Source organism: Dromaius novaehollandiae, chromosome 5 (genome assembly GCF_036370855.1).
Source record: "Dromaius novaehollandiae isolate bDroNov1 chromosome 5, bDroNov1.hap1, whole genome shotgun sequence".
In the NCBI taxonomy this organism is placed as follows: domain Eukaryota; kingdom Metazoa; phylum Chordata; class Aves; order Casuariiformes; family Dromaiidae; genus Dromaius; species Dromaius novaehollandiae.
The window spans coordinates 43,357,050-43,374,982 of record NC_088102.1 but is presented as its reverse complement, the minus strand read 5'-3'; the positions used below and the strand labels follow the sequence as shown (position 1 = coordinate 43,374,982).

The 17,933-nt window shown below is 39.0% G+C and overlaps 1 protein-coding gene across 2 annotated transcripts in view; it reads left to right on the top strand.

Annotated features, from left to right (window-relative positions):
- The window catches only part of RTF1 (RTF1 homolog, Paf1/RNA polymerase II complex component), a 30,942-nt gene extending 13,550 nt beyond the window's left edge, over window positions 1-17,392 (top strand). For both annotated transcript variants that reach the window (XM_064512622.1, XM_064512623.1), the window contains exons 5-18: window positions 1,998-2,112; window positions 3,684-3,795; window positions 4,664-4,799; window positions 5,443-5,620; window positions 6,725-6,807; window positions 8,028-8,115; window positions 8,203-8,310; window positions 8,878-8,955; window positions 10,167-10,288; window positions 10,642-10,699; window positions 11,275-11,352; window positions 12,503-12,598; window positions 12,895-13,006; window positions 14,586-17,392. In XM_064512622.1, the coding sequence (XP_064368692.1) occupies window positions 1,998-2,112; window positions 3,684-3,795; window positions 4,664-4,799; window positions 5,443-5,620; window positions 6,725-6,807; window positions 8,028-8,115; window positions 8,203-8,310; window positions 8,878-8,955; window positions 10,167-10,288; window positions 10,642-10,699; window positions 11,275-11,352; window positions 12,503-12,598; window positions 12,895-13,006; window positions 14,586-14,692 (1,471 nt within the window). In that variant the 3' untranslated portion in view covers window positions 14,693-17,392. The remainder of the gene's footprint in view (window positions 1-1,997; window positions 2,113-3,683; window positions 3,796-4,663; window positions 4,800-5,442; window positions 5,621-6,724; window positions 6,808-8,027; window positions 8,116-8,202; window positions 8,311-8,877; window positions 8,956-10,166; window positions 10,289-10,641; window positions 10,700-11,274; window positions 11,353-12,502; window positions 12,599-12,894; window positions 13,007-14,585) is intronic.
- The last annotated feature ends 541 nt before the right edge of the window (window positions 17,393-17,933 follow it).

Genomic DNA, 17,933 nt, shown 5'->3' with positions numbered 1-17,933 from the left:
AGTATGGAGGCTGCAAGCAGTCAGCACTCTAATGTGAATCAAGCTTCATGGTAGATTTTTTTTTCGTGTAAATATTCCTTATAGCTCTCTTAGAAGTATGTAGCATGAATTCTGTATTACACAAGCAGGCTCCTGAAAGTTTTTCTCTGCTGTTGAATACATGTGGGTCTGTCAGCCACTATTGCAGCTATTATTGCTTCAGATGCTAGATGCGAGACATCTCTCTCTCTTTTTTTTTTTTTTTTTTTCTTTTCTCCCCCACCTGCATTGACTGTCATATATTGATACTTTAGAGAAAGGCAATTCAAACAAAGTGTAGTGTGGATTTGAGCTTATGGAGTTTTTCAAATGCAATGGTGAGGTACAGCAATGCAAGGATCGCCTCTGCATGGATATGAAGCTGACTGGGGGCCTAATAGAGAGATGTTGAAATAGGGAGCAGTGGTCTTGGACATGTCATTTTCAAGGGTTTATTTGTGGGTTTCTGTCTTGGGATTGTGCATGGTTTTGTGGTTAGGATGCTGTCCTGTCAGCCAGCTCCACTGTGGCTAAAGATACTTCTTTCTAGTGTATCTAACAGAAAAACTGTGGCTTACATGGGGCAAGTTTTCTGCAACTTCTTCCTTCTTTTTGTGACTCTTACCTCTTCTCTAATTTTTACTGAGAAATTTCTCTAGAGGACTGGCATCTGTCTAGTGAATTGTGTCAGTAAAATCAACTGTCAGGCTATCAAATTTTTCCAAGCCATAACAAGAGCTCTGACTGTGCTTTTAATACTACTTTCAATGTTTTCTTTAGTCTGCTGCTCTCCTCAAAAGAATCAGAATGGGTGAAAGATAGCATTTAGCTAGATAGGCCATCGTATTTTTTGAGTTGCATTCACAGTTGCAGGGTAAGTGAATATTTTTCTTTTAAAATGAACAGTCGGGGAGAATACTTGATATGAAGAAGCTAAACAATCTAGGCTTGAGTTACTGATCTAATCTCAAACAAGTCTGTCCTGTTCTGTGTAGAGGGGTTGGCAGGTAGAACTTACGGGGTGGTGGTGGTGAGGTTATTTACTTTCTAGTAAGTCAAATCTTCAAAATACAGTCTATGCATATGTCTTGCTGTGTACAGCAAACATCACATGTGATGCAATGCCTGTGCTCTCCCTTATGCATCATGTTAAAGGCATAAGGGGCAACAAGCTCATCTGGCACCTCAGTTTCTTGTCTGCAAAATCCAGGTGTAAAGAACTCACAATAAGAGTGGACTGTGTAATGTGTTTGTGGACAACACATTCTGAATTTCAGTTATAAGTCAAACTTTTTCTTGTATTTGTCCACGTGCACACTTCACTACAGTAACGACCAGTCCATGCTGCAGTGGGATTTGTCGCAGGATAGTTCCAATCAAATCACTACTTTTTCTGAATATAGTGGCTGAATATGAGATTTCAGGGTGACTTTTTTTAAGCAAAGGTAGAAAGAGGAGTACCTAAGCTGTACTGCAGAAACTGCCCAAGTCTGTTGGAATGTGCTGTAGTTGCTGAGGGAGGACTTGCTATGGCTTCTTTGCAGTCTTTCTTATATAAATGCGTGCCAGTAGAAAGGTGGAGTTTAAGCAGAAAGAAGTTAGCATTATAGTAGGCTTTAAACGACTAAATTTTTAGCTGTGGAGTTTCAAATGATGTGGAATAGTTTTTATAGTTGGAGGCAGCCTGCCACGGTCACTACACTGGCAAAAATGAAGATGGGGTAAGGACAAGTTTCCATCTTCTGTAAGCCTGCACTTTTCTATGCTTAGCTTCCCTTTATCTCATTTTTCTTCTTCAAGCGGCAAGGTGAGCAGTGTAGCAGGTAGGGTTAAAGGGTCACTGGTCTGGGGCAAGCAGTGGAAGTGTTCCTTGCAGTCTCCTAACAATAAAAGGTGAGGTAGTGTTTGAATGATACTTTGCTCACTCTGGACACGAGCCTTCTTTAATAAGCTCTTTTTGTTTCAACATTTGATACCAGATTTGAAATCAAGAAAAAACTAAAAACAGCAAAAAAGAAAGAAAAGAAAGAGAAAAAGAAAAAGCAAGAGGAAGAGCAAGAGAAGAAAAAGCTCACACAGATCCAGGAATCCCAGGTAGGAAATGAAACTGGCCTTACTAACAAACCCTTTTCCTGTGGCAATAGAAGATGGGATGCTGCCTCTCCCTGCCCATGACCTTTTCCCTTGGAAATGTCAAGCAGCATGGCAGGCAAGTCAGAATTTGGTTCATTCATATGTTCAAGCTATCTTTAACTTTTTTGGCTCACATAAAAGGAGATTAACATGTTTGGCTTGCTGAGGGGTGCACTGATAACTCCTCCCAAAGAAAATGGGGAAAAAAAGTTGCAAATATAGCTATAGTTGCTGTGATAATCCTTCCATATGAGAACAGGAAGGCAAGCTTTTGCAGTTTCTTACATTTTAGTCAATCTTCTAGTATTCAAATTTTTCATGCTCTGGTCTTACTTGCAACTGAAATTTTTGAGAGAGAGCAGGCCAGGAATTACTTTGGGGGGGGGGGGGCGTAGAGCGGAAAGAATATTTAGTTTCTACTGCTAGAGGTGTGAAGGAGAAATCTGAAATCTAGGAGAAGCAGAAGTAAGTAGTTCCATAGGTGCTTTTTTTCTACTTTCTGTAGAAAGAGGACAATACCAGTTTCTGGGGTGAGGCCCATGTAACTGAACTGTAGTTTCAAATGGCTGAATTGTCACATTAAGATCCCTTCCTTCTCTGTTTAGAGAGTCTGGGCAGTTAGGCTTCCAGCATGGAATGGGATTCGTCTTGCCTGACTTTAGCCATCTAAGAACTAGTTGGTTGTTTACGCTTGTTGTCACTTGTCTGTCTGTGCAATAGAGCAGGGTATCTCCAGAGGGCAATTCAACCCATGTTATTTTCTATTGAAATAGATGTCTAACATTTAAATCACGCTATATGAGATGAGCTTTCCCCTCAGGCATCTGTTAAGTGGAGTGAATTTCATCTCTCTCTCAACTCCATATGTATTTCTATATGTATAGGTAGATAAAATATCCAGAGTTCTTCTACAGTGCCTTCCAAAAATTACTCTGACTTATTTGAAATGACTGTAGTGCTTATCACAGAAGATTCATTCTGTGCTGCTTGATATTCTAGTAGACTTGTTAGAAAATATTAGAAAGCTTACAACGTTTTGGATTTGGATGCATGTTGCAGATTTTGCACACATTTATTTCTGCGTTAAGTATTTTTTAACTGAACTTTCCTCACTTTCCTTTGCTAGTGAATGAAAACGGAGGTCTTAAATTGGCCTTGCAGAAGGAAAAGCCATAGGAGAATAATATTCTTCAAATCTTCATGACTTGTTAGTCACAGAATTACTTCCATTTTATTTCTCTAGTCATTTCTTAACTTTAAGGAAGAGTTTTGAGACTAAAACTTGGTAGCAGAAATGTTGAAGATAAAATAAGTTAATTGCTTTCAACACTAAGTAGAAAAAAGAAATATGCTTCAGGGAGATTCACACCTCCTAGCCCCTGGGAAAAATAAAAACTTGGAGGAAAAAAAAATGAGTTTTAGTGATTTCCATTCAAAAAGTTTTCAAAGTGTGCAAACAACCTTAGTTTTAATTCATTTTGATCTGTGAATTGTGCTTTGGTATTGAGGCACTTTCTGTGCATATTTTTCAGGTCATGTCACACAACAAAGAGCGGCGATCAAAGCGGGATGAGAAACTAGACAAGAAATCTCAGGCAATGGAGGAGCTAAAAGCAGAAAGAGAGAAAAGGAAGAACAGAACAGGTATGAGAACTTGTTGCTATTGATTGTGAATTTTCTGAGACATTAATACAACTTTTTGCGAGTGCTACTATCTATTTGTCCTAAGGTCAGAATTGTAGCCTTAATTACATCTTGGAGTGAATAAACTCCATGTCTGTGTTTTCTTTGGTCTTGTGACCAAGATGACCACCTATGGTATCATTTGGCACTGTTGTGTCTATTTGTATTTCTTCCTCATCTTTCCTAAGGAATGTTGTGGAGGGTGAGGGGGAGAAGCAAGCTTTCTTTGTAGTCCATTGAGTGGCACTTAGTAATATTCAGTTCATGTGTCTGAACTGGTCACTTAGAGGTTTCTGTTATCTAATCTGTTAACTGTCCAAACCATATTTATTATACTTGTACTATTGTGACTGCATTTGCTTGTTTTTTCACCATCGCATCATCTTGTCCTTCTTGCCAGACTATTGATGCAACCCTGTTTGTTTTTTTTTTTTCCCCCTGCTGGGTTGTAATTGTCCTGGCTGAATACTAGATTTTTTTTTCCCCTTGCAAAAATAACAGTGAACTGTCTGTTCATAATAGTTGTATATCCAGTTGTTATGTCCATCTTGTATTGCTAGTTGCAATTAAGTTGAGAGACTGAGGATAAGTACAGTTGAGATTTAAGATGCTTTTGGATACTCCAGTTTCTCTGCTTGAATATATACAATGGACTGCTTATCTTAGAGGTGCATTTAAATATGTGCCACATCTTTCCAACATGCAGTTAACAGTTATTTGGTTGTTCTTCCCCCTTTTTATAGAACAGTAAAGTTTCAGCTCTGAAAAGAAGCTTTTGTCAAAAATCACAGCTTGCCTGTCCTTGTTCTCTCTCTCCTCCCTCCCCCAGCTGAACTGCTTGCAAAGAAACAACCGTTAAAAACCAGCGAAGTATACTCTGATGACGAAGAGGAGGAGGAGGACGATAAGTCTAGTGAGAAAAGTGATCGCTCATCTAGATCTTCATCCTCTGATGAAGAAGAAGAGTAAGCAGCAAACACTGGACTGTGATTTATTGTAATTGTGTGTTTAAAAAGACATACATCCAGTTTATGTGGACGTGTACTGCTTGAGAAGATTATTTGAGGGCAAATCAGTGTCTCTTGGGTGGCTTTGCCTCTGGGCATCTGTAGAACACAGCATTCAGATTTGGGTCTTCAGCTTTTGAATCATAGCTGGGACTGATCTATCTTGGACTGGTTTGCAACTTCCATTCCGTCTTGTTAACTTGATGCCCCCTTGTAAGTGGGAATTGTTTACAGGTTTGTGTAGCCCACTTTAGTAGCCGCAGAACCCATGCAAATTATAGCCTGGCATATCAGTAAGAAGTTGAAATTGTGCCAGCTTATCTTGAAGCGTTGGCCTATAAATTGCCTTGGTGCATCTGAGTGTTTATGCTTTGTGGTAGCAGAGGCAGCAGTGGGTAAGAAGTCCACTCACCAGGACTCTGAATTGGGCTTTTTCTTGTGAATGCTAAATTTGTGTATCTACAGTCAACTAGTGTATCATGAGTCATTCTCTTTTAATAGTAGTCTAAATAGTCAGCACTTACACTGCACCTTGCTCAAGACCCCTTTGTTTGATAATGTCCGTTTTCTTGTTTCTTCTTTCTCATCTTCCCCAAACTAGAAAAGAAGAAATTCCTCCTAAATCCCAGCCAGTGTCCTTGCCTGAAGAACTCAACCGAGTACGGTTATCGCGACACAAGCTGGAACGCTGGTGTCACATGCCCTTCTTTGCCAGGACAGTCACTGGCTGCTTTGTCCGTATTGGCATTGGAAATCACAATAGTAAGCCTGTTTATCGGGTGAGTTTAGTTCCAAGAGATTTAGTTATTTTCTGGTATTGTGACATAATATTTGCTACTTGGCAATTCTCAGGAAAAGTACCTGTGGTCATTTGGGTAATTAATATGAAAAGATTGATTATAACCAGAAAGCATAATTGGTGCAAAAGAGGAGGAGGAGACTGCTTTAAAAATAAATGAATCTGTGGGACCAGCTAGGTGAAGAGATGGAAACAGTTTATTGGCCTTTAAATCAAGCTGATTTGTGCCATGCAGTTATATATAGTGATATATCTATCCGTGTGTGTGTGTGTGTGTATATATATATATAGAGAGAGAGAGATTGCTATATATGGTGATTTATACACCACTGTATATAGGGATATATACCATATACTGTGAGGGATAGATATCTCACTATATATAGGGGGAGAGAGAGTGCTAAGAAAGCCTGTTCTTCCAGCTCTAGTTCATGCTGTCCTGCCTTTTCATCTGTATTGCAAACTAGAGTTCAAGACTCTGCTTTGACCAAGTAAGGATGAGTAACATTAACTTCTTATTTTGGGAAATGTTCCCAAGTTATTCTTATTGCATGGTCTTAGTTCTTGCTTTACAAAATATTTCTAGTATATCTGTGCTCTTCAGAAGAGGTGGCGATTGAGAAGCAGTTTTGTTCTGCTTCATTGCTGTGACTGCACAATTGTAGCATGCAATAGTATTCTCTAAAATTGCTTTATAAAGGTGCTCAGAGGAGCTGTGTTTTGTATGTGAGCAGTGCTGGGTGTATTTTACTTGGAAGATGCATTAACCAAAACCAGTGTATTCAATTGAAAAGGTAATAGGAAATGTAGGAAGATGCACAGCATTTGGTAGGAAGGTAGAACTGAGAATATATAAAAATTCCATCAAGCTTTTGGATAATACAACTTGCCAACTGAAAAGTGATGTATGAAGCAGCTAGTTTAGTACCTGATAATATACACTGAAAAGTTGTGCTTTCCTTGGTGTAGTTAGAATTATTACTTGGATTAAGTTTTCTGATCTGTAGTGGAAGGGTTTACATATATGCTAGGAGCAAAACCAGCCTCTCACATTGTCTCTTGCATATTTTTCTTTGTGGTATAGGTCGCTGAAATAACTGGTGTGGTAGAGACTGCAAAAGTTTACCAGCTTGGTGGTACCCGGACAAACAAAGGATTACAGTTGCGGTAAGATATCAAAGTAATCCTCACAGTTCATGAATCGGGGTGTGTGTGTGTTTTTGGGTTTTTTTGAGGGGGTGCATGTGATGTTCCATGTGTAGTTTGGAGATGAGAGCTAAGCAGGAGAATGGGTCTTGCTATGACACTTTCTGTTTGAAAGTTTTTTCTCACTTAAGGCATAATGAAATGACAAAAGTCTTGCCTGAGGACCTGTGATTGTGTTGACATCCAAGCATTTCATTTGCTTTGGTAACCCAGGATTGTTTGTATGTACCTGTTGGGCTTTGCCATATTCTTTTCTATCTTACCCAATTTTAATAATGGTGGAGAATTAGAAATGTGTGTCACTTGCATCAGAACCAACCACATATGCCTTTGTGTTACAACATGAACAGCACTTTGGAGGGAGGAAGCTGAATATAGCATCAGATTTCTCAATTGTTCTTATGGCTATTATAAACATCATGAGGTGCAGGCTAATAGTTACAATAGAAAACATTCTGGTGAGCCAGGATGACAAGACGTTAACTATTTGGGTGAAGCAGGAACACATGTGGAGAATGGACATGGGTGCATGCTTGGAGTAACAAAAGAGTCTTACATGAATGCATTGTGATATTTAATAGTCTCTCAGGCTATTAAAGGCTTGCGCTCTCAGGAGAGAGCTTTGTGTTTAAATTGAATTTTGCACCATGACAGTTTTAGTAGTAGTTTAGCTGGTAGTGCCAAAGGAAGTGCTCAGCAGCATATAATCTTTAAGGATTTCTGGCTCTTGACTTGCCGATGAATGAGAAATTAAATAGGGGTTGGCTTCAGCATTGTATAATTCAGTCTTGCTTAAAGTCTACTTCTGCTGATCAAAGCGGAAAGTGAAAGCGTCTTGTGTTTCTGAAGGTCAGGCAATGGGTCACCAAATAGGGTATATAAGGTTTAGGTGTGAGATAGGTCTGTTTGTCTCCTGCTGAAGCTATTACTGCCACAGCTGGGTGACTGTCTCCTACAGACTTGTTGTCACTGCGTACTGTTATCTGTCTAAAGCTCCTAAACAGTGGTTGACCTGTTTGAAGTAGATAGCATGTGAGCCAAAAGAGTAACCTCCACTGTTAGAGACACTGTTAGTGTCTCTAAACCTGATTTCTGGGTTCCTCCAATCTATTTACACCTATAGATGCAAATCACAGTGCTCTACCATCAGAGAGACATATTGTTACATTGTTTTGTTGCAGGCATGGCAGTGATCAGCGCGTGTTCCGTTTGGAGTTTGTCTCAAATCAGGAATTTACTGAAAGTGAGTTCATGAAGTGGAAGGAAGCGGTAAGTTTGTGAGAACTTAGTTTCTTCCCAGAAGCCTTCTGCCAAGGATATTTTAAGTGAAAAGTAACCTCTTTCACCTGTGCTTAGATGTTCTCTGCTGGGATGCAGCTACCCACACTAGATGAGATAAACAAGAAGGAAGTGTCCATCAAAGAAGCCCTCAACTACAAGTTCAATGACCAGGACATCGAGGAGGTAAACAATGTGTTTTAGTGAGGCTATGGCAGTGCTTGAAGGTAACGGGAGCTCAAAGCAAAGCATTAGCTCTTCCACAGCAAAATGGTCATGGTATCTGCTTAGTAAAAAGAAAATAAAAGGCTCAATGTGAAGACAGATAACTGGATAGAGTAGCTCAGTGATCCAGCTCTCACTCTTGACCCCCTGTGCCCTGTTCCCTCATTTTGAATCTGTCTTGCAGAGCTCTGAACTCCCAACTTGAGCAAGATGACCTAGATTAAGTTCTGAAAAGCTAACAGTGTCATGATAGACGCAGTTATCGTGGTTTCTGCAGCGTCTTACTTGCTTAATACTGACCAAATGTGATTAGCGTCAGGTTTTTTACAGGTCATAAATGAGGGGAATGAAGCTATAACTCATTACCAACTCGCAAATTAAAAAAAATGCAGCAGAGAAAGAGCATGAGTAAAATTCTGTGGCAGTAACCACATTTCTTAGGTGGTACTGATCTGTCACTTCTAGTGTCCAAGTACTGAAATAGTCATTTAATAATGACATATCTTTTGTTTTCTTTGCATCTTACAGATTGTGAAAGAGAAGGAAAGGTTCAGAAAAGCCCCTCCAAATTATGCCATGAAGAAAACTCAGCTTTTGAAGGAGAAGGTGAGAGATGAGATGGTGTCTGCAAGCTTAATGCAGTCTTTGATTTTGAAGAACTGGAGCTGAACTGGATTTTGGCAGTAGTCAGCAGTAAGCTTGACTTTAGTTATGCAGCTAAAAGGCTCATCTCAGGGTTCATTGCTGGGTTCAGAACACTTAAAACCCAGCTTAAGCTGTTATGTTCTTTCATTATGAGCAACTTCCAAATATTCTAGCTATCCCTTTTTGTGTCTTTTAGACAAGAAGTTTTTAAGTTGGTTTGCTGTAGGAACTTGTTTCCTTTTTTGCAGGGTGTCCCTAAGTAACACTTAAATTATTTTTCTTTCTTTGAAGAAGAAAAAAAAAAAGGCATGTGTTGAATTGTCTCTTACCCAGTGAGACTGAATTGTCACTTTTGGGGGGGGGGTGGGTAGTAATTTGTACTGAAGTGACTATGTTGCTGAAGTATTTACTTTCCACTGGTCTGCTCTTACATGTAAACCTCCTGGAATGAACAGACCTAACAGTGCAGGACTGAGTATTCTACTTGAGAAGTCAAAGCCCAGAAATCAACTAAAGGAGCAATCATAAATATCTCTGAAGATAAAGATTGATATAGCTTTTTTTTGTTTGCGTAGACCTTTTTCAAGCCATTCATACTTCAAATATGATAAAAATAAAGAGTTCGTGTTCTTTGCCTTAACTGTATTGTTTGGTCACCATTTTACTATGTGCAAATATGCAAGTTTTCTATTGCGGAAGATTGCAATTGCTCTCTGTTGTCACCAGGTGGCATAGTAAGCTACTGTTATTGATCTGGTGTTGCAATAGGGAGATTCAGACTCTCCAAAGTAAGTGGCAGTGACAATTGCAGAAATAATCACTCTCTTCCTTGGCTGATAATATCAGTATTAAATTTTAATCAAAGCTGTAACTTCAGTCATCTGACTGATTATTACTCCTATCCATGCTTGGACTGGTGTTTCTAAGTCTTCAGTAGTTTCAAGGATTTTGAAGGTTTTTCAAAAGTTTTTTGGAATAAGAAGTCTTTTTTTAATCTTTTCATTGCTTTCAGCTATAAGTACAGTTTACCTCCTTGTTGTCTTCTTACCATATCGTGTGGAACATTTGCAACTGGGATAGGGTTAGCTGGTTAATTCATGGATCTGTCCCTCATTTCTCTGACTAGCTCTGTGCTAAAGAGTTATGCCTAATGAGTTACTGTTTGGTTGAAGGCCATGGCTGAGGACTTGGGGGACCAAGATAAGGCCAAACAAATTCAAGATCAGCTTAACGAACTTGAGGAGAGAGCAGAGGCCCTGGATCGTCAACGAACAAAAAACATTTCTGCCATCAGGTAAGAAATGGATACAGGGAACTTTCTAAAATAGTATCAATCAGGATACACAGTGAAGAGAAACTGGTGCAATAGTGAGTTAATTGCAAGGTTTTGGCTTCTCTTTCCTGTGTGATGTGTTCCTGAGGTGTGCGGCATAATAGTTCTACTAGCGTTTGACTCTCTCCACTTGCTTGTGTGTGTTGTTCAGTTAAACCATCAAAAATACAAACTCTTCCCTATACCTCAGGTAGCAGTTGTGTTGCAATAAGAGTAACTTGTGAATTCATCATCACGATGAAGCTGCAAGAATGTTGTCAGGCATTCTGTTGTATAGGGCTTGTTACATGATAATTATCTGTTTATTTTTGCAGTTACATCAACCAGAGGAATAGAGAATGGAATATTGTGGAGTCTGAGAAGGCTCTTGTGGTAAATAATGCTGAATTAATATTTCTGTACAAGAAGAGATGAATTGATGTGAATGGGGATAATTGCATGCTGAAGTTATTCTACTTTTTTAGTAAACCATAAAATCTTTCAATATAGCAAGTGATATTTTTGTAAGAAGATAGTTTTATCTCTTTGATCAGCTCAATCATTAGGAGATTACTGACTGCAATAATGACTTAGTGCATTGCCTCCCCATTTTGTATGGGAAAGGAATCAGAAACCAGACTTCAGAGGAGAAAATAGTAAAGGAAATATTCTATTCTCTGTGGTGACACTTTTATTTGAGGAAAAACTAAGTTTGTTAATGAAAATTTAGGCCCAACAGTTACAGCACAGAAAATAGCTGCACAGCTCTTAGGGTATTCGATAAGGCAGTCTGCCCTTTGAAGCATAGCGCTGTGGATGTGACGTTCTTTCTAGTATGTAATGCTGTTGCTGTTTTTCCATTGACCTTGATGGCATATATAGTTGGGGTGGGTATATGGGGTGCTGTGGAAGGATTTACAAGGGTGCAGGTAGCTAACTGTGCAAAACCACGTATTTTTCTTCTTCAGGCTGAAAGTCACAGCATGAAAAACCAACAAATGGATCCCTTTACTAGGCGGCAGTGCAAGCCCACGATAGTGTCTAATGTGAGTGTAATACTGAAGGCAAATGATTACCAACAGAGGCAATTTGCTGAGTGAGGAACCAATGTAATGCAGAAAATAAAAAGGAAAAATAGTAGGATAATATTCATAATGATTTCCAGTTATGCCATATGCTATAAACACTCCAGATGCCAGAGTGAGATATAACTGAGTGAGAGCCTGATCTCAGTTTCCCAAAAGAAGGAAAAAACAATACCTCCACTTTTCTGTAGCAAAGTGGGAAGAACATAAGTGATACGGGTATGTACATGGAGAAGAAACTGTGGTTTGTATTTCTGTAGTGAGTTCTTGTATGTATAATTAGTCATTTAATTACCGTTGGGAAGACAGCTTGCTTTAGCTGTGAGTTTTGCTTCTAATTAGTTGAGACTTTTCTAAAAGATCTGGTAAGGAGAGGAGACTAAGCATTTTGAGACTGTGATGGTTAAAGTAGTTGAACAAAAACTCTCACTGTGATACAGTGGCAAAAAGTGCTAGTGCAATCCATAGCTATATAAATGGTGGATAGCCAGGTTGAGTGATCAACTCCTACTTCTAAACAATATGGCTTTATTAAAGTCTATTCTGCTATCTTGTATACAATTCTGATATCAGTATTTTAAAAAATTGATTGGCTTGGCTCTCATCAGTCTCCATAAGTGGATAAAGTGATAGAAAAGTATTTCATTGCAACGCTTGAATTAATCTTTATTAAAAAGAAGAATCATAGTTGAGTAGCTTTATTGTGGTGTACAGCTATTATCATGTAAAGAAAAGTCTTTTCAAGATTTCTTCTCTCTAGTAGAATGTTCCAGCCAGAATTGTAAGCTAAAAGCAAATGCATCTAAAGTTAGGATTAAGATCAGTCACAGGAACAAACCACATCAAGAAGTAATTTATTTCTCTTCTCAAATGAAGACTTTCTGGAGGATAACTTTTATCCAGTACTCACTATTGGATGCATTACACAGGTATCTGGATGATTTTAATTGTCTCCGAGATACTGAAGATTGTGTTAACTGATCTACAGGCTCTTATGGTTTTAGATTCATGAATATGAGCACTTTTTTAACCAAATGACTGGTCTTCTATAGTTTTCACCAATTTAATTCTCTTTTTTTTCCTCCTCCTTCCCTCTTCCCTCTTGCTACAGTCCAGAGATCCTGCTGTCCAAGCTGCCATCCTTGCACAGTTAAATGCAAAATATGGATCTGGTGTGTTACCAGATGCTCCAAAGGACATGAGTAAGGCAAGTTCTCCTTTCTGTCTCTGCTGCATCTCCCCACCCCTCACTGTCACTATTTTACTCTAGAAGCATATGACTAATAGTAGATGTGCGTGGTTCAATTCTAGAAATAGTATCCTGTAGAGCATTATTGCAGAAAAGGAACATCTTTGTCTTCCTTGGGGAAAGAAAATTCAGTTTCCCTAGCAATAGGAAAGCAAAACTAAATATGTATGTGACAGGAGTGGGAGGAATTACTCCTATCTGATACTTATTTGAACAGATACGGGTTGCAGATTTACCTGTAGTTTTTATTTCAGGGTCAGGGGAAGGATAAAGATGTGAACTCTAAATCAGCCAATGACCTCTCAGAAGATCTTTTTAAAGTGCATGACTTTGATGTAAAGATTGATCTTCAGGTTCCCAGCTCAGGTAGGTGTTTCAGTTGTGTATGGGAAAGTAATCACTATGGTGGAGCTTATTTCCTCCAGAATACAAATCAGTAGTGAACTTGGAGATGGGAGCAAAGGCTCTGTGTTTGTTGTCTTGGCAATAGCTTGAATTGAGGAGGGGGGGAGATATGCTAGTGATATCCATTAAGCAGACAAGAACAGCTATGGCATGTTAGACTGAAAGCCTGTATATCCCAGTATCCTTGCTCTGAGTGCCTAGGGAGAAAAGGAGTAAAGAATTTCTCAATATACTCTTCCAGTCTACAGTATACGTGGCTCAGATAATCCTTGAGGAACAGCTGATGTTTTATTTAATAGGCCTTGATATCTACCTTGATATCATCCTTGATACTTGCTCTATGAATTTGTCTAATCACTTTTGAAGCCAGATAAACATTTGGTATCTGTAATGTCCTGTTCTATAGTCCGCCTATATGCTATGTGGATAAAATACTTTTATTTGGTTTTGAACCTGCTTCTTACCAAGTTGCTGCTTCCAAACTTTGGTAGCAGAGATAGCTTTAAAGGAAAATTTGAGGGGGACCAAAAAACTGTGTCCATAAGCGCATCTTCACTCCCTTCTTGAACTTGCTGATCCTTCCAAATACTCTTTGTCATATTGACTTTGAGGGCCTGAGATCTGTGGGAAGAACACTTTGGAGTCTGAACGAACTTTTCTAATGGAGGGAGAGCATGGGAGTATAGCAGTGCAATTAGACTCATGAGGATTATTTTCCCTTGCATTGCTGGAAGGATTAGAGCTGAGGATTCTTGGAGGACAACATTTTAGTTGATCTGCTCTAGAAATTCAAAGATTTAAAAACCTTGTCAAGAAGGGAAAGTAGGAGAGTTAAATGTTTCCAAACTAGATCAAGACTGGAACTCTGGGCATAAGATTGTGTAGAATAATGTAGGATGGCAAGAGTAGGAGACTTCCTGAAGTGGTTGGAGTAGTGAAAATTATGAACATCAAAGAGTTGCAAAGCAGCTGAGGGCTAGGCACTGGCAGATACAAAGTCAGGAAGGGGTGCTGAAAAGAGAAGGATATGAGAGACAGAGAGATAGGTAGAGGTTTAAGTATGGCTGATTTTTCTCAGACAGAACGGTGTTTGGGTATCTTGTTTGTGCAGCCTCCTTTCTTAACAGGAGAGGAATCTGGGGCTTGGTTAAAGCATGTATCATAGACATGTGTAGGAAATCTGACTTCTGTCCCCTGTTCCCCTGTATCTTTTGTGCTTGCTGTTCTCATGGGATAATGATCTATAAGAGAGATCCCAGAACTCAGCCTGAAAACTGTCTATATTGTTATTTGAGTGTGCTGTAGAGTAGTTTTCTTAGGAAATGGAAGAATATTGGCAGTAAGCAGGACAAACAAATTGAGTCAGAACTGAATGTCTTTAAGCAACTGTAAACTGGCTACTTTCTTAACTGAAGATTTAAACTGATGTTTACCAGAGAAGCCAAATGTAATTTCATGGTGATGTGGTCACAAAAAGCAACAAGTAAAAATCCATAGTTTTCATGTATGTTGGTCCTCACTCTTCCCTTATCCCCAACAGAGTCTAAGGCGCTGGCCATCACCTCCAAGGCTCCACCAGCAAAAGATGGCGCCCCTCGGCGATCACTGAACTTGGAGGACTACAAAAAGAGGAGGGGGCTTATTTGAGCATGCCCACTCTGCTGCTTCTGATCCTGCATGCTCCATGATGATGTCCTACCTTTTCTTCCTCCCTTTTCAATTCTCCCGTCTGGATTGGAGCAGCAATGGAGCTGGGAAGAGACTCTTTAAAACTGCCAGTCATCTGTACCATAAACCATTCAACTATTTACTGTATAGACCTCCCTTCTTGCCCTTTCCTTCTGCCCCCCTCACGAATGTGGATCTGTGCTATTTGGGGTTTTCCCATTTCTTTTAGTTTGAGTTTTGTTTTTATTTTGTTGATGCAGCTCGTTGGTCCACTCTGTGTTCAGTATTAGCCTGAGGTCTGGATTTCCATAGGAATCTCTTTGGTGGTCACAGAATCAGCACTTGGTGATCTCCCCTTACATACCACCGCAGGCATGGTGAATAAACATTGGCGCAAGACCTTTGTGGCTGGAAGGTCATCTGCACTTTCTTCCTCCTCTTCTTCCTCCTTCATCCTAGCTCTGGAGAAGGGAATCTTCAAAAACTGGCTTAGGTTCAAAGTGTAAATTTTTTTGGGAGGGTTGTGTGACTTTTTTTCAGGTGTTTTTTATCATTTTTAAGCTGCAGTACTATTTGTATCCGTCTGTCACAGTTCTTTACGGCTGTTTTGAATTTCTACCAGCTGTACTTGAGCATCTGAAATTGCAAGAAAGAAACTCATTAAATGTGATTCTTCTTACTAAAACGGCTTGGCTGATATAGCTGTTTAACTTCATGTTCCCTTTTTTTGCTTACACTTAACTGATGAGAGATGTACATAGCTCTTGATGTGAGACTTGTCATCTATAGCACATCTGGAGTCTCCAGCCGTAACTGAGTGGAGTAGCTCTATATGGGATGCCCCTGGGGTGCTCGTTGGTTGGGATTTAACGTCTTCTCCAAGCCTCCAATATCACATATTTCTTAAGTCATCTTGTCTTCACTGGGTTCCAGCTAACTTTTTGTTTCCTGCTTTGTGAACCATTTAAACCTGGCTTCTATAAACAAACAAAAAATTTAAAAACAGTTGCTTTGTGTGAAAGGGGAAGGACACAATAGTAGAAAGGTCAGTGGGTAACGTACAAGAGCAGTAGCTGATGCACATTTTTCATACAAACTGGTACACGTGGAGTGCAACACTAGCACAAAAATTGTATGGCTTTATGGAATGTTTGACTGGACACAAGGTGACAGCTCAATTATCACTCAGGTGTAAAAAATCAAATTGTAAATATAAGTGACATTTAAAAAAGAGCTTTTCCAAACAAGATACAACTGAATATATGGAGCTAAGAACTAAATTAAAAGAAAATTAGAAATCTTGCAGGTCAGAGGCCCTCGTTCAGGTAAGCATGCAAGCACATGTTTGTTCCTACTCAGGCCAGTACCTATATGCTAACTTAAGCACTGAACTGGATAGGAATGTTTCTGGGGGACCCTGAAGAGGGAAAATGCTGATGCTCTTCCTATGTCAGAGCATTACTATTTTTCTGAAATCATACACTGGTTATTTTTAAACCTGTGTTTGATGCTTTCTTGTTGGATTCTTAATGAAATTTTAATCTAGTTCTTATATTTAACTTTCTCTTATTCCTTTTTTTAATGGTAGTTTAAAAAAATCATGTAATTGTGTGCAGATTGATATTATGAACTGTGTATAAAATGAAAATCAACCTATGAAGCAGCTCTTAGCTACCATGTAAACAAATAATTAGGGATCCTTCAATGCTTATTTACTGAATAGTCCATAATTCTAGGATTCACATGGATTATTCTGTAAATATGTAATCATAGACTGTTTTATTTGATGGCCTATTTTAGCAGCTTCTTTGGAGTTGTTGTAGGCTCTTGCGTATGTGTACTTCTAACTTTAAGAGTGGATTTATGGAATCTGCCATGGTAACTTCATACGAGACGTCATAATCCACTGTGTAGATGTGCATTTGATACAATTTTGGTTTTGCAACAGCTTCAATGATGTTACAGATTTGTAATAAAAAAAATTTAAAACTGGCTATTGCAAATTAAGTTTCAAAATAATCGCCCTATGATGCTTTTCAGAAATAATTGCGAAATCATGAATTGTAGATCTTGCTTTGCTCACAGAAATGCCTCAGAGCTTTGGGGTGCAGTGAAAAATGGTCTCTGAAGGTAAAATTAACTCAGATTCAGTATTTTTAATATGCTTGCCCTTGATGTATTGGTTTTAGCAGACTTTTACATTTTGGTAAGATGTGAATAGGCTGTGCAGTCAAAGTGCTGGCGAGATCCGTACAGTGTTGCAACTAACTGTTAGTGCAGATAACCAAAATGGAGGAGATGCCATGAGTTTAGAATGCAGGTTTGAATGATGTGACTATGTCCTAGTTATCTGCAACTATGAAACTCCAACTTATCTTCTCAAAATCTCTGGATTCTGCTGAAATACTGTTTTTGAGAAAGGCAACAGTCAGAAAGTCATCATGCAAACCTTTTATGTTAAGAATAATACATCAAGAAAGTACTTTTCTTGAATAGTTACAGAACTGTGTATGAAAGCTGTAATCTTTTTTTCCTTTAAGTGCATGTAAAGGTGAGTGACTATACCTCCCGCTCTTTAGAGGGGGAGAGATTTGTTTGCTTTGTTTCATTGGTGTTCTAGCATAGTTCATTACAAATGTACAGACTTCTATAAATAAACTTGGTTTGTTGGTTTAATAAGGTTGATTATGTTTATCCCTTATCTGAGCTGCTCAGGGTTGCTTGTCTGTGGAAATTCTGCTTTTCAGAAACTGACACTTTGTGTATCCATCTGGAACAATTTTTTTTTTCTTTTAAATACTAGTATTGTAAAATAATTAAGGAAAAATAAGGTCTGCCTTTTGCAAGAGGGGCCATTGACTTCCTGGATCACTCTTTTCTAACTGCTGGAGTTGCTCCTTGCCACTAGAATCAAATGGAGCCCATTGGAAGGTTAGTTCATTTGCATTTCTGCTCCGTCTCACTAAAGACACAAACTTGGTTTATCTCTTAGAAATCCAGGCTACTCCTGTAATCAAAGACGCTATACTGTGTAGCTGAACATAAAGAAAACTATTGAATGAGATGGAGTCAGGTTCTTCTCAGGGATGCGTGGTGGGAGGATAAGAGAGAACAGGCATCAGTTGAAACGAGAAATTGTGCCTAGATGTAAGGAAAAATTTTTTCACCCTGAGGACGGTCAGCCAGTGGACTAGGTTACCCAGAGAGGTTGTTAAGTCTG